At 41.1% G+C, this 15596-nt stretch overlaps 1 protein-coding gene across 3 annotated transcripts in view; it reads left to right on the top strand.

Annotated features, from left to right (window-relative positions):
* The window catches only part of RPA1 (replication protein A1), a 59153-nt gene extending 50829 nt beyond the window's left edge, over positions 1-8324 (top strand). For all 3 annotated transcript variants that reach the window (XM_037809447.1, XM_037809449.1, XM_037809448.1), the window contains exons 13-17: positions 674-806; positions 1956-2132; positions 4017-4124; positions 6026-6112; positions 7316-8324. In XM_037809447.1, coding sequence (XP_037665375.1) covers positions 674-806; positions 1956-2132; positions 4017-4124; positions 6026-6112; positions 7316-7420 — 610 coding nt within the window. In that variant the 3' untranslated portion in view covers positions 7421-8324. The remainder of the gene's footprint in view (positions 1-673; positions 807-1955; positions 2133-4016; positions 4125-6025; positions 6113-7315) is intronic.
* Positions 8325-15596: the final 7272 nt, after the last annotated feature.

The raw sequence follows: 15596 nt of genomic DNA, 5'->3' as shown, positions 1-15596 counted from the left end.
TTCTCCCTCCCCCCACCCTTCATATTGATCAAGAAGTACAATCAATTTTAATAAGAATTTTAATGCAAATTAATTTTAACTTGAATATTGTCATAAGTAAAATCTCACTAAGAAGGTAAATCTATAAGAAACCAGGTAATGCCTTCTAATAAATTACTTTGGGTTGTATAATCTATTGGACTCTGTGTAAGGCTTAAAAGCTCTTTCACCATGGAAACAGTTTTGCTAACCTGTTACATTATGTTGACTTCTCTTTTCTATACTGATACATTTCCATGATGGTCAAAATATAGCTGCTGACCGAGAATGAGCATCAGTAGCCCAAAGAACTATCCCAGAGCTCTAGATCATTGCTTTTTTTGTTGTTGAGAGTTCCAGTTACTGTTTTTAGGCCTCAGGCTCCCTGACCAGTGTTGATATTCAAGGCTAATTGAAGAAAAGGTTCTGTAGTGCTTTGGCACTGTCTTGACCACTGGGGGGCATCAAAATAATTGAGATAAAAAGAAGGGTCATGCTTCAGTAGACTTAAGATACAACTAGGAAGACACTTAACTTCAGCCTACAGGACCGTGACCTATAAAAGTTGAGTGAGGAGTGGATAGCCTACCTCTGGAGAGTAGCACATTAGAGCAGTATATACTGTTGCTGTCATTAGTCTTTGTTTATTTTTCAGGTTTGACTCAGAAGGACAAGCCTTAGATGGTGTTTCCATCTCTGATCTAAAGAGTGGAGGAGTAGGAGGGGGCAACACCAACTGGAAAACCCTGTATGAGGTTAAATCAGAGAATCTGGGTCAAGGTGACAAGGTACCCTGTGTTCATAACTTTCTCCTTAATCGCATGGCAAGTGTGCAGAAGGATGAGTTTTCAAATCTGATTTCTGATGCCAACTGTGAGGCATTAATTCCAAGCTATGATTCTTCATGGGGGTTCTGACCAAAGCGTGATGTGATGGCTGAGGATCGCTGCCAGAGGGGAGCAGCCGGGTTTACTAGTAGAACTGTGTTGTATTCCTCATGTATATTGGGGCAGAAAAATGTTTAATTCTTAGAGGAATCTTGAAGAAGTGGTAATAACCAGGCTGTGTGTTATAATACAAATGGCCTTCAAGTCTGTTTCTTTTCTGCGATTGCTCTTGGAGATTGAAGTGTCCACACATCAAGATGTTTTTCGAGGTTTAGCTCTCACTCAGCATTCATCGGGTTCCATGTCAGACAGGAAGTCCACATGTTCTTTAACAGGCAGCCCTTTCGTAGGCTGACAGTCGCCAGTGTTCTGACAAGGATTGGCTCTGGGATTTGACTTTAGTTGCAGCTGTCCGTTTAATGTTTGTATTTAATGACCCTCCTCCCGTCTTAACCTACACTTGTATTCTGTCAGCAGTTCAATATTTGAATCATTTGTTTCTCCTTTATGCTCCCAAATAACAGCAACCCCTGCTTTTTGTCTTTTCCTAATATACATGATAGTTTTTATTCCTTCCTTTCTCATTTCACTGTGTTCTCTTATCCATCATTGTCATCAACAGCAACTGATAATGCTATTATATGGTATCTTGAGAACTAAACATTGGGCAGATCTGTGTCATCTGTCATAGGAACAACCTCTCTCCTGTTCTCTTGTCACCCTGTTTTCTTTTTTATATCTATGAGTAGACAGTAAATAATAAAAGGCGTAGAGAGCTCCCATCTGCATCCAGACTTTCAAGTCATGCTTTGAATCTGGACCTACCCTGGAAATACAGAGAAACCCTTTAGGCATTCTTCTAGGAGTCTTACTTTTTCTAGAGCCTTCTAGCCTGGGCACTAGCCTAAGCTCTTTAAACATCCACATTATTGTTTGGCCTCTTTTGGTCTGAGATATCAGGAAGCTCCAGAGGTTGCTGATCTGGCTCTGGGTTCAGGGTCCTGAATAGGTTTGGTGCTCTGCGTCTCATGTCAGTCTTTTCTCCCAAAGGCGGACTATTTCAGCTGTGTGGCAACAGTGGTGTATCTCCGCAAGGAGAGTTGTATGTACCAGGCCTGCCCAACTCAGGACTGCAACAAGAAAGTGATTGATCAGCAGAATGGATTATACCGCTGTGAGAAGTGTGACAGTGAATTTCCCAATTTCAAGTACCGCATGATCCTGTCAGTAAGTAGAATGGGCAGATGAGAACCGCTGTGGTGTTTCCCGAGTCCTGCTGTGGGCCCAGCAGCAAATGGGCCCAGCAGCAAACACAAAGCGGCTCTTGGCGGGAAGCCTGCAGGCGAGTAAGCACCGAAGAGCTTATCGTTCTATAAATGAGGAAGTATGGGATCTTTCACTCAGATGAATAGCAGTCTTGTTTTCTTCCACTAAAAGCCTTTTTTCATACTGTTTAGATACCCTGTCTGATTTTAGTCTGCTGTGCATGTAGTACAATTACAGCATTGGTGGCACTCGCCTGCTAACAGTTATGAAGATAAATTAATTTGAAATGGTATTTCTGGAGAGCAGTAATTGAACTTATACAGCTGATGCCTGTATTTAGTTATTTTTCTTGTAGATAGTGTTCCTCAAGATTTGGTAGAGCTGACTTCAGAGGAACATGACTGTACTCATGTGGGATTGTGGCCTTTTGGGTTGTAAAAAACTGTTTCTTTCTGCTTTAGAAAACTCTAAAATGATGGGTGTAAGTTGGGTTTGTTTTTTTGTTTGTTTTTTTTAATGATCCTACTAAATGATAATGAATGTACAAGAAAACAGGCACTCATTTTTCTAGAAAGTGATCTGGCAGTAATATATCAGAAGCCTCAAAAATGTTTATTTTTCTAACACAGTAAACACCTGAAGGGAACCTATTCTAAAGAAATAATCAGTTGCTATATCTATATAAGATTGTCTATTATGCTGTTTTTTAGTTTGAAAAATTGGATATATGTTAAACATCTTTCCTATTATTGGTTATTCCTTTATTGACTCTCCATATGACAGAATACCATGAAGGCATTAGAATTTGCTGTTTATTTGACAAAGTTTCCACAGTTAAAATGTTTAAAACCATTGTTAATGAAGACTATTAAATGACCTAAGTAAATGCTAGGTTATATTAATTGTAAATAGCAAATTAGAAAATGGTACGTTTTACATGGTCTTGAGGTGCGTACATAGAAAACAGGGAGGAAGAAGACCAGGCTGTCTGCAGTGGTTATTTCTGGTTGGTTTTCTTTCTTTCTTTATTTTCTGCATTTTCCTGTTTTTTGCAGTGAATACTCTTGCACTGTTTTTTAACTAAAAAAGTAAAAGTCCTTCTACCTTTTCTACATTCTGATTGTCCTTTAAAATGATAGTTCGGCAGGAAAGTTCTACATTTAATCTAATTTTTCATGAACCATAAACTTTTCATTGAGCCAAGATGAAGAAAATTGCTTTAGAGAGTTTTCCATCAGCCTTTCCCTGCACACTTGTTTCATGTGACACATTTCCATAAACTGGCAGCGCTGCTATTCTCACCCTGAGAGTGAGGCCCTTTCTCTAAGTGGACTGCAGGGGATCAGCTAGGTGTGAGCCCCAGTGTATGATGCCATTAACCTTACATTTGGGCCATCTTATTTTTCATCATAACACTTGATATCAAAACTCCTTGGTTCATTGAAGAATTTACAATCAATTTAAAATGCAGAGACTGCTCTGACTCGTTGGAGATGCTACGAAAACCTTTAGCCCCAAGCTCATTGCAGCTGGAAAGGAGCTAAGTCCCAGGTGCTTGTATTTTACATCTAAAGGTGAGTTTAGTTGGGCTATGTCTCCTCTGAGGTCTGAAATTCCACATCCGTAGGATGTTGTATTCCTACTGTGATCCAGACATATTCTTTTAACTTCTTTTTTATGATGCCTTCCACATTCTTTGGGAAAAAATGTAGTATGTTTAATGGTAAATTTTTTTTTCCACCTGGGAATTAACTTTGAGTAGAAAGAATTAAATTCCCAGTCTCCTGAGTATGTCTTCCTTTTATTACTTCTTTGCTGAAATAATATAGAGTTGGTTTTTTTTAGGTAAATATTGCAGATTTTCAAGAGAATCAGTGGGTGACTTCTTTCCAGGAGTCTGCAGAGGCTATCCTCGGACAAAGTGCTGCTTATCTGGGGGAATTAAAAGAGAAGGTTAGCCACGTGTTTTATAATAACATGCTATATAACACTGATCCAATTTTGCTTAATTTTTTTTTGGGGGGGGGGTGTTTCTTTTGTGTGTTGTGTGTAGTTTTTCAGTCTCATGATTGAGAACTCATCTAATTTTGTCTAAATTTGGCCATTTTGGATGTGCTGATAATGAGGCAATGAAGTAACTTATATATATAAAAGTGCTTTAAAAACAAAGTACTTCACAGGTATAAACCACTTATTTCTCTGTTGCTATTAGCACACCAACTGTGATTACTTGAGATCAGGAAGTTGTCCTCTGAAATAACTTCAAGTATAGGTAATGGATTTTTTAATATAATAAATGCCTTCCTAAAAAGTTGAGTCAAATCCTGATTCAAATACACGTATAAGGTACTTGATATTCCAGGGAGACAGATGGAATTCTTATGAAGTGACTTTCTTTCATAAGATAAATTTATCCATTTCATTTTTATAAATTTGTATTTTCACATATGTTTTTTCATTGTGGGGAATAGCTTACTAATCATATAGACTTAGGAAAGGTGGTTGCTCAGATAAAACATGTAAAGAGAACCAATATAAGCAGTATTTTCTAAGTCACATAATTAGCAACTGATCTAGACAGACAAATGGATAGATCAATTCATGGATTGATGGATAGGTAGAATGATACGGCAGATGTGGCAAAATGTTAAAATTGGTGGATCTGGGGCGAGGGGATGGGCGTATGTTGGAGTTCTCTGTATGTGGTTTGTATTATTGTCTGTCCTGTAAGTTTGAAAATATTTCAAAATTTAAAGTTTGAAATTTTAGGAAAAAATTAGCATCTATCTATAGATTTTCTCCCATGTCATTCAGATTGGTTAGAATACTTATAACAGCCACTAAGAAAAAAGTATTTGCCATTTGTATTGGAATGTATTTCTTATTCTTTCCTATCCTTGGTTCTGTTTGATTCTGCCCCCCACCTCTTTTTTTAAATTGTCTCTGAGATCTCTGAAAATAGTCCCAATGAAAAAAGTCCCAACAAGCCCTTTTACAGAAATAACTGGAATTAATTTCAAAGTATGATATCTTTTGTCTGTTTTGCCTAGTTCTCTATTTTCATATCAAATTTTAGACTGGAGGCAGCGTTTCAGGATTGTTTTATTAGCTGATGATGTTTGACTGTTTTTACTGCTGGTGAATGAGGACTTACAGAAATCTTCCCCCAGAAACCATGATATTCTTGGAGTATGCTCAATGCTCTCCCTCATCTTCTAAGAGTAATGAAAGCATGTATAATTTTCTGAATGTTTAACATGTTTTATTTGCATATCTGAAAGTCTAGAGGACTTTTTTTAATATATAAAGTTACCTTTACAAAAAAAGAGTTCTACATAAAAAGCTGTTTTCATGTTCCATGTGGCTTACAAAGATAATACTTGGCTGATGTGAACTATAATTTTATATAAATTATAAGTTTATTTTATACAACTCTATGGAAAATGCTTTTTCTAATCCCCCTCTGCTTACCAGATTTTTTTTTTTAATAAAGAAGTTAAATCTTATGGTATTTGATGGGCAAGAGAAAGAGAGAAAGGACTGTGTTTTTGAGACTTGAGTGTTTTTCCCCCCATTACTTAATTTGTGATGAAAATGCTGGGCCTCAGATCTGTCTCAAGTTTTTGAAATCTAGAAATGTGTTTCCTAAGAATGTTTTAGTTTTTAATAAAATTCTATTTACACAGTTTTATATAATGAAATATCACCTGTAGATGAATCATTCCTAAGTAATTGCAAACCACTGGGGTAATTATTTTCTCTATGAGAGATTTTTCTCAAAGCCTTTCCAGAAGTCTTATAGATATTTTCAGATAGTCCAGTAGTTTCCGTGTCTGAATTTTTGTTTTTTGCAGAATGAGCAGGCATTTGAGGAAGTTTTCCAGAACGCCAACTTTCGATCTTTCACGTTCAAGATCAGGGTCAAACTGGAAACCTACAATGTAAGTACACTCACTCGGAGTGCAGCGGGCTAGCAAGGGGAAATTGCTGTTTGTCACCCACCAACATGGCCATAGTAATAGCTGCCAGATATTTGCTGACTTACTAGCCATAATAAAATAGCATTTATTGAGCGCTTTTACCTGCTAGAGATGTTCTAAGCCCTTTACTGTACATGTATTATCTCACTTGATCTTTATAAAAACTGTTATTATCCCCATTTTACTGGTGAAATTTAGGCTTACAGAGAATAAGTTACTTGCCTGAAGTCATGTACTAGCAAGGGGCAGAGCTAAGATTCCAACCCAGGCAGTCCAACTCCCACGCTCTGCTTTCGCCCACACTTACACACGTCGCTGTAATCACCGAGCACACTGAGGTGGGCAAAGCCCTGAGCTGGACTTTGTGGCCTCTCTGAACGTCATCCCTTCTGCCTCTAAAGTCACCGTTCAATCCCTGGATGCAAATGAGTGAGGAGTGGGGGGTTCTGAAAATACTCCCGCTCACTGCAGCGTTTACCCAGTCTGTGTTATTATCAGGCCTTGACCTTAATACCTGTTAATAAGTGTGTTTGTTGTTATAAGCCTTAAATGTGATAAGGGGTCAGACATCATCGTGGAAAAGATTGAGGGAGTGGAGTAGGATCAGGGAGGGATTTGAAGGGCCGGTCTGTCCCCTCGTGGTATGGACAGGATGGCAAGGTGCAGAGAGGTCTCCTCACCCAGAGCTGCGGTGGGACCTAAAGCAGGTCTTCCTCCTCTGCCCCAAGTGCTTTTTCTTTTAACCCCCATTCAGCTTTTCTTGAAATGAAAGCTCAGCTTTCAGAACTAGCTGTGTGGCAAGAGGCAAGTCACTTAGTCTCTCTGTGCCCTTATCTCCTCCTCTATAAAGAAGATAAGTTGAATTAAATAAGCCCTCTCAGATCTGTCCCATTCTAGTGTTCGGGAGTGTGTGGAAAGGATGAAAAGAGCATGTGGTGAAGGGACATTTCTGTCCACTCTACCAGTCCCAGAAATTCTGAGTTTGGCTCAGACTTTTTCATTGTTGGAATTAAATATTAAAATTGGATTCTTTAACTGAATCCCGCACATCTCTGTGTTTTTTCCTGCTGGGATCATTGAAGCCACTGAAGCCAAGGGCATTACTACCACTGCTCCATGCCACAGGCTTTCCAGTCATTCACAAACTGCTTTTGTCTTTTCAAGGATGAGTCTCGAATTAAGGCCTCTGTGGTGGATGTGAAACCCGTGGACTACAGAGAATATGGCAGAAGGCTGATCACGGCCATCAGGAGAAATGCCGCGCAGTAATGTGAGAAAAGCAGTGCTGATTGGGCAGAAGTTTGAAAATAAAGAGCTGAAATGCAAATGATTCTCTTCCCGCATCCCCACCCCCTGCCTTCCATGTAACATTTCCACATTAGCTGCACAATGCATCGAGGCTCTTGGAACACACTGGGAGGCAAAGAGAAAATAATGCTCTGATGTCTGGACATCAGCTGTGTGTGTCAGATGTAGGGAGTCAACCAGCAGGTCGTGTGGTACCAAACGCTCCTTCTCTCTTCAGGCTTTTGTCAGTTTTGTTAATATTTCATCATCTTTAAGCAGGAATTATGTCACAAGTAATTGACCCTAAATTGCAGACCGTGAAATAAATTATGTAACTAGTGTGTTCCTTCTCCAGTGGGGACACTTTTGCATCTCGGGTTCCTTCCTGAGGCAGAGAGCTGAGAAGAGGTTACAAAATGGAACCTGGGTATTTTAGTAAGTGTGTCTTCCTAGAATTCAAAGGCTCTCTCTTTCTAGAGGTGCCACATGGTTGTTAATGCTTGGAATGGCAATATGGTAGAATTCTTAATCAAAGACATATCTTTTATATCTGAAGAATATCCTTCCTTCAGGGTTTAATAGACTGAGTCAGATGGGTCTGATATTAATCAAAATAGTCTCTTCTGAGGAAGGCTGATAAGCATTGACTTGCTGTCCCCTAGGGAAATCCAGGCAACTACAAAGCATTGCTTTAGTTTTCTCTTCAATTAATACTGCATTTTGGCTTGGAGAATACACACTTTTTCTACCTGTACATATTTCTTGTGTTTGTGTGTTTCATTTCTTGATTAAAACTTTGTTAAATAGAAAGGATTTTGAAGGGAGAAGCCCTTTGTTTCCCTTGCTTTATTTTAATAAACAGTATCTTCTCTGCTTATGGATTCTACTTTCTCTGAATGCAAATGCAGAGGGTTCTTGTAACTGGAAAGCGATTAATTAGCCTTCATAATCAATGTTCACTTGGGAGAGATGTTAACTCATTACAGACTCAAAGATGAGTCCAAGGCATGGCGATCATTCTTCTTCATGTTTGCAACCCTGAAATTCATCTTTAAAAGAAGGAAAACACTAAAAACAAAAAGCCATTGTGCCCAAGAATGCTGAGGATGTGGTACTTTGGGGTTTTATTGATGTTTACACAGCAGTCTACACCAACCAGGCTTTGAAATGTGTACAGACAGTGAGCCAGTAAGAAAACAGTAATTATACTTCTGGGCTTTTCAGTCAGCAAGAGCCTGCCTACTTTGTGTGTTCCTAATCGTATTAATTATCTATCCAGTTGCTGCAACTCCAGCTTGGCATTTGCTGCACATCCCTCCTAGCATCCGGGCAGTGCTGCAGGCAGCCTGCAGCTAGCAGTAGAGCCCAGTGTGGAATCTGCAAGTGCAGCATCTGGAGGCTCTTGGTGGAGTCCTAGAGTGATGATATCCTGTCTGTTTCATCCTTGACTGTCTTCTTTTGGGAGGAACCAGGTAGCTCCAGGCAGGATGGCTCTCATTCCTAAAGACCTTTTCCTCAGGCCCACTAATCGTTTAGCCCCGTTCCTTCTTACCCTTCTCTAGTCTCAGAAGGTGATAATCAGGTTGCACTTCATTCTCTGAGGCTGAGCCCTCACAATTTTAGGAAAGCTCTTTTCTCTCTGACCTCGTCTATAAAGCATTGACTAGAAAATTACAGTCTTTAACCCTACTCTGGATTGACAAATTGTGGGTTGGAAGTGGTAATCTAGCTTTCAGTCTGGTAACTAGTCTTTTATATCTACCACTCCCAGCATTCACTCTTCTCTCCAGCATGTGGGGAGGGTTGCCATCACGTGTCCAGAGAACATGATACCGGTCATCGCACTCTCACTGACCAGTGTGACAAAGCCAGCACGTTTACATGGATGTGATTAGAAACCCGGGGGGCATCTCGGGGTGGGGGGGCTCTCTCTAGGGAGGATGTTTTAACAGATTTCCCTACTGCAAATCAGATCACCAGTGAGGAGCATCTGAAATTGGCTCTATCATTATGCTTTTAAGAGATTTAGGTCCCTGAGGATTGCCTAAATAGATCCTGGCCCACATTTCTTAGAATTCTTGTGGATATAGTTTACCTCGAAAGGCTGTTTGTGCTGTTCCATTTCTCATCTTTCACGTATAGATCGATGTTTACTTTGTCCGCCATGACATCAGCAGTAAGCAATTAAGAAGAAATCTAATCATTTCGCCTTTATTTTAAATGGTTCTTGAATTCCCTCCAGTCTCATTGTGAAAGAGGCAGGGAAAAAAACAAAAGGGTAATAATCTGATTTCTGTCCATATTTTCAGTGCTTTATGCTTTCCATTAAAGTCTTGCTAATCTCCAGTGTGCTGTTCTGACTTTTTTGAACTGCTGGGTCAAAAATCCCCCCCTCCCCCACGTTTTTTCCTTGAGTGGCCTGTCTTCGAAAAGTATAAATAATATCGATCTTGGTATTTAATACTCTAATGAAACCCATGGTTATTGACTACATAATTAATATACTGTCTAAAAGTGAAGTTTGGCAGTCCAGTACATAAAGGTTTATATTGACCTGTATTTCTTTGGCAATATGCCTTCCAAAGTTTTATTTATAGAAAATGAATCAGGTTGTTTAGTCTCCTTTCCTTCATTTCACTTGTTAGAAGGCCACTACTCCCTAGTAAATTGATTGTTTTCTTATCTCAAAGAGAGGGTCCATCCACCTGCTGCCACCACCACCTTTTTATGTGGTCTTTTAGCTGTTAGTCTTACACTCTTGGTAGAGTTCTGACTTCTAGAAACACTTAGGAAATAATCAGTTTTCCTTAAAAAGAATAGAGTTCAGATGCTTACTTGAAAAAACCTTAATTGAGGATATTTCATTTATTAAGCTGATGTGAAGTATTATGTCTGCTAAAGAAAAGGAAAGGGCACTATTTGGTCCATCGATTATTTCTTATACAAGTAATCTATATTCATCATAGAAAAATATGTAGATTAAAAAAAATTACCCATAATCCCCCCCTTGACTTGCTTTATAAATCAAACTTAATTCTTTATCCAAAGCTTTTGGTTAATGACTTAAATCTTCTAATTGATTATGTTTGTTACCGCAGTTTTGTTGTCATTGGGAAAAGTGGGTAGTCACCTGTCTTCATTGACCTATTCTTTCAATGTTCCTTTTCTAGGGAATTTAAAAATACCTTGTCCCCAAGAATTCTAGTCTGTTTGGAGCAAGGCTTGACTACCTGAAATGATTATAAAATAAGACTCATGGTCCTTACCACATAATTTAGGGGCTAAGTAATAATACACAAGTCAAAATTCTGAAGTGGAGAAATCTCGAGACGGGAGTCATGAGGAAAGACTTAACAAAGAATTGGGTGGTCTCAGACTCATGCAAATAACGGCCTTCATTTCGTTCAGGGGCTGTCCTGTCTCTGTGGAGGAACACGTACAATGCTTGATAATAGTCATTCGTTCTGTGTTCATTACTGACAGCGCTAAGCCAGTGCCAGGAAGGTTGAATGGAAGGCACTGAAGGAAATTGGGTTCCTTGTGTGAAGAATGTTTACCCATGGGTGGTATAAGGGGAACTTAAGATTCTTAACTCTCCCGTAAAAGTTTATGACTTGTCAGTTTACTTGTGGTGTATTTGCCACTTTGAACTAACTACCTGGCAATTTTTACACCCTTTCAGTCTTGCCAGGCTCTTAACGGCTGACACCTTCACCCGCCTGCTTCTTAGCTGTTGATAAATCTCAAAATATATAATTTTGAAGAAAACAGAATCTTTTTTTCCAGTCTTGAATAGACCATGGGAAAAAATGTAATCCCACCTGTCTTGTGAGAAATATTTATATCCAATTCAAAAGTGACCATGTAAACTTTTAATAATTGGAAGCCATTCTTATAAAATTGTACCTGCTCCCCAGTGTATTACCCAGTCAATAATTGGACGCTTGTGCTGTCATCAGAAACGACAGCTTCTTCAGGTAACTTTCTTGGTGCTTGTAAAATGCAGATAGTGCAGCCTATATTTAACTTGTGTGTGGTTAGGTAACGTGGGGGCTGGTGCCTGGCAAAGCAGGAGAGTTCACTGCAGGGAGCATCAGCTCTGAGCTCATGAAAACCCTACCCTGAAACGGAGTCAGAACAACCGGGTCTTTTTAAAAATAAGCCCCAATTGGACTCGCATCTCCTCTCACAGTTGACATTGCTGTTCATGTGGAAGTTTATTTATATCTTCAGTCAGCCATGGTAGAGGTCATTTCTATTGGTCTAAAATTTTAGAAGCTTATGTGTTTGCCTGGGAAAGCTGAGCTCCTCAGCACTTAGGCTTGTAATGCAAAGCTCGTCTTTTACAGAAGCTTTTGTGCCTCCATAACACCCCTAGTCCCCCCCATCACACCAATTTCCTTCCCACTATTTATTTAAAACTTGAATAGCTTTATAAGGTGCATCCCTGTAAATGAGTTCTCTTCCTCTAATGGGTTCTCTCCAGGCAGCAAACCTTCCATAAAGGAGCTGCTAATTAAGCAAAAAATGGTTTGTCTTGCTTAGCCACGTTTCATGAATCTAGCAGTCAATTTCGGAGATGGCAACATCCCTTACAGCTATGATTTTAATAATATCCTTTGGTGTCATACTGGAGCCCTTTCTATGAGCAGTTAGGGCTCGCTGTGTGTGTGTGTCTGATCCTGTCTTGCTTTCCATCTCTAAGAGGAGGATTTCCTTATGTGGACTTTTATTTTTATGAAAATCTTTGTTAAAGTTACTCTTTAGGGATCAAATCCACACCGAGCCTTCCTAGTCGGAAAATGGCTGTGGGAAGGCATGTGGATTTGCAGTAGAGGCACTTGCAGGCTTTCAGGGAAGACACCTGTCAGTCATCCGGGGCTCATGTCATGAGAGGGCTGGAACCGGGCTCTGCCTTATCCATCTGAAGGAGAATGGAAGGTGTTAGGCGGGCTTCCCTGGGCAGCTGGCACCCAGATGCACGCACACACCACAGCTGCATTCCACACATGCCTCCTGATAGAAAACCTCCAGCTCCTGGAGCCAAGTCTCATTGTGTGTGTGTTATTAAAGTGCGGGTGACTAGAGAAAGCAGAGCCCTCTTAATTAGAGAGCGACATTCTTGGGTACTCGTAGTGTTCTGTTGGTGGCATAATTGTCACAGCAAATTACCAGTTAGGTTAAATATTAAGCTGGTAGTTCTGGGAGCTTCAATTATTTTCTCCGCCCTGCCCTCCCCACCCACTCCTATCCTTGCCGTCACCTGCTACCCTGCACTTCTGGCTTGATCTTCTGCCAAGTGGTAGCTTTTAAGTGAAGCTTAGAGAAGATACACTTTACAGTGAGAGCAATAAATCTGGCTTTGGGCAAGTTATAGGATGCCAGGAACATCTGAATGAGGGCTGCAATTTTTGCTGGGGGTGGAGAAGGGGAGAAGTCCTGGGTCATCTGGGGGGTCTTTTAACTTCAGCCATAAATCTACCTGGTCTGTCAATATATCTAATGTGGGTTTCTCTAGTGTGAAAGCCCTATTTGAGCTGTCACTAGAAATGCAAAAGAAATACAAGATTTGGTCCCTTCATGCTAAATGTTAGGCTGTGAGGGGAAGAAATGGAAGAAAGCCTTTTTTATAAACAACTAAAGTAATACAAAGCAGATTGAGAGTGTGACATGGGAAAGGTATCCAGTGGCGGGGAAGGAGCAGAATCCAATAGTGGCAGTCGTGAAGATTCTGAGTTTTAATTGTAAAGGCGAGAAAAATGGATTGGCTGAGAAAAAAGGGAACTGCCCTTCATGCTGCAGGAACAAACAGCACACACTGCCTAGCCTAGGAGGACGAAAAAGTAAACCAGGTGCAGGTGATCCAAAGAAATTATTAGCTTGACCTGATGGTAGATCTTTGTAGAAAAATAATAAATGGGATTGCTGAACATTCAGGAGAACAGCGTGCACCTTGACTTTCTTGATGCTTAATACTTAAGCCCTTTTGGAATGTAGGTCTTGGTGTCCTTTGTCTTTAATTGACCTTGATTGCTTATAGAGCTGGTGCTCTTTCTTGCAAGCCAGGTAAACAGGAAGATTGCTCCAGTGCAGACCGCCTCTGCTCAGCCAACTAAATAGCTAAGGAAATCCTGCAGGGGTTGTTATTGGAGTGTTGTACACTCAATTCCTTGCAAGCTTCATGCTGGGCTGCTCATTTTCTTTGGACAAAGATAGACTAGCTCCCTCTCTTGTTGATGGAATGAAAATTCTCTCTTGCGTTATGGCTCGTGCTAACTTTGGTGGGGGGGGCGTGCGTGAGAGTAAAGAGTCTCCTAATGGCTCTCATTAAATGCGGTAATATCACTCTATCCAACAGATAGAGCTGACTCTGGGAATCTAACCCAGTTTTGTATCCCCAAACGTCTAAAACCCACCACTGGCATCTTCAGAGCGCCAAGAAGGAGCCAAGCACTATTCTTCTGTTTCCTGGAGCATCTTTATAAGCTGGTACTAATTTCTTGACTCCAGAATTGTGCCTCTTCCAATTACAGCTTCCCAGCCTGAGGTTGATCTCCTTGAATAGACTTGGGAAGGCAAAGTTATTTTGGCCACAGCATCACCCTTCTCAGTTTCTTAGCTACTGGCATGCTGGTTTAAGGCCCCCAAAGGAAGAAACCTCATTTTATTCTGGAAAATGGGGAAATGAATTTGCTTCAGGACCTGCCTGGGTCTAATTAGTATGGTCGGTAAGCATGGTTTGCTGGGTGTATGAGGCATGCATGCATGTTTGTGGTTTGTGCACGTGTGCACACGTATATAGTGTGCGTGTTGCATGGTTGTGTACACATGTGCATCTGTGTGGTATGTGCATGGTGTGCATGTGTGCACAAGTGCACGCATGTGTACTGTGCATTGTGGTATGTGTACATGGGTGGTGTCATGTATGTGTGCAGTGTGGTGTATGCACGTGCATGGTGTGTGCATCTGGTGTGCATTTGTGATTATGCACATGGTGTGTGTACATATGTGCATGTGTGTGGGGTATATGCACATGTATGGTGTGTGCACGTGTGGTGTCCGCACCTGTGGTGTGTATTTGCATGGTTGTATGTGCATGTGCGTGGTGTGTGCACATGTGTGGTGTGCGTGTTTGCCCTCCACAGCAATGACTGCTGTCCACTGTGGCCTCCACTGCTGCTTCTCACGACGGTGGTGGTTGTGGCCACCTTACAACCCCTTTACTTTCCTGAAAATACCTCATATTCACCCCCCATATAAAAAAGGAACTGGGTGGGATATGAATATCAAAGCAACTTTTCAGGGTGAGCCTGAAAGAATCAGGAAATGGGGCCCAAGTGCCAACGCAGAGGCAGGGAAAACAGGAAAAAACTAGGAGAAAAGGAATAGGTGGGAAGAGGTGGTTTTAACCTAAATAATGGAAATGACAATTATGAACAGCAACGAGCAATGCTTCGGCAGCCTCAGAACTCCACGGCCATGGCAAATGACTCTCCTGGGGAAATGGGTACAGCCTTCTCTCCTGGAAGCCAGGGAAGGGGTCTCTCCACCAAGGAGGGGCGGGAAGCAGAGCTGCCGCCACCCGATTTAGCCTGGAAGTTAAAATCGCTGAAGCAGTTTATAGAGACACCAGAGTGAGCTCTGGCGCGCAATCAGTAGGCAGGATCCAGAGATGATGGCATAAATGTTTCAAATGTGCTCAGGGTAATTAGTTTTGAATTACCATGTGCATATTTTAAACATTTAAATGATCATCCTAGGTTTTCGAAAACAGTTTCACAGGGCTCGACGTTCCTCCCCCTCCCGGCGCCCCCGCCCCTCGCCCGGGATAGCAGCCGCGCGGCCGCGCACCGGGGAACCTGCCAGCTGGAGCGTGGATGAGCTGCGGCTCCGTGGCGAGGGCGGAACACAGAAGCCGCCCAGGCCCTCGCATAAAGCGGGATTAGGCCGCAGCCCGGGGTCCTGGCGCAGCCCACTCACCCAGGATTGTCCTCCCCCCACGCCTATGTCCTCTGCCAGTTTTTCAAAACGATTTGTTCAGCTTTTAAGTTTTCCATTGTGCATGAAAATTCAATTCCATTTGGGCAGATTTTTTTCTTTTTTCTTTTTTTTTTTTTAAATGGAGACCCAGACAGCTGGGAAATTTGAAAGACGATTA

This window comes from Choloepus didactylus, chromosome 18 (assembly GCF_015220235.1).
Source record: "Choloepus didactylus isolate mChoDid1 chromosome 18, mChoDid1.pri, whole genome shotgun sequence".
Taxonomy (NCBI): domain Eukaryota; kingdom Metazoa; phylum Chordata; class Mammalia; order Pilosa; family Megalonychidae; genus Choloepus; species Choloepus didactylus.
The sequence above is the reverse complement of the archived record's forward strand: the minus strand, read 5'-3'. Positions and strand labels throughout refer to the sequence as shown.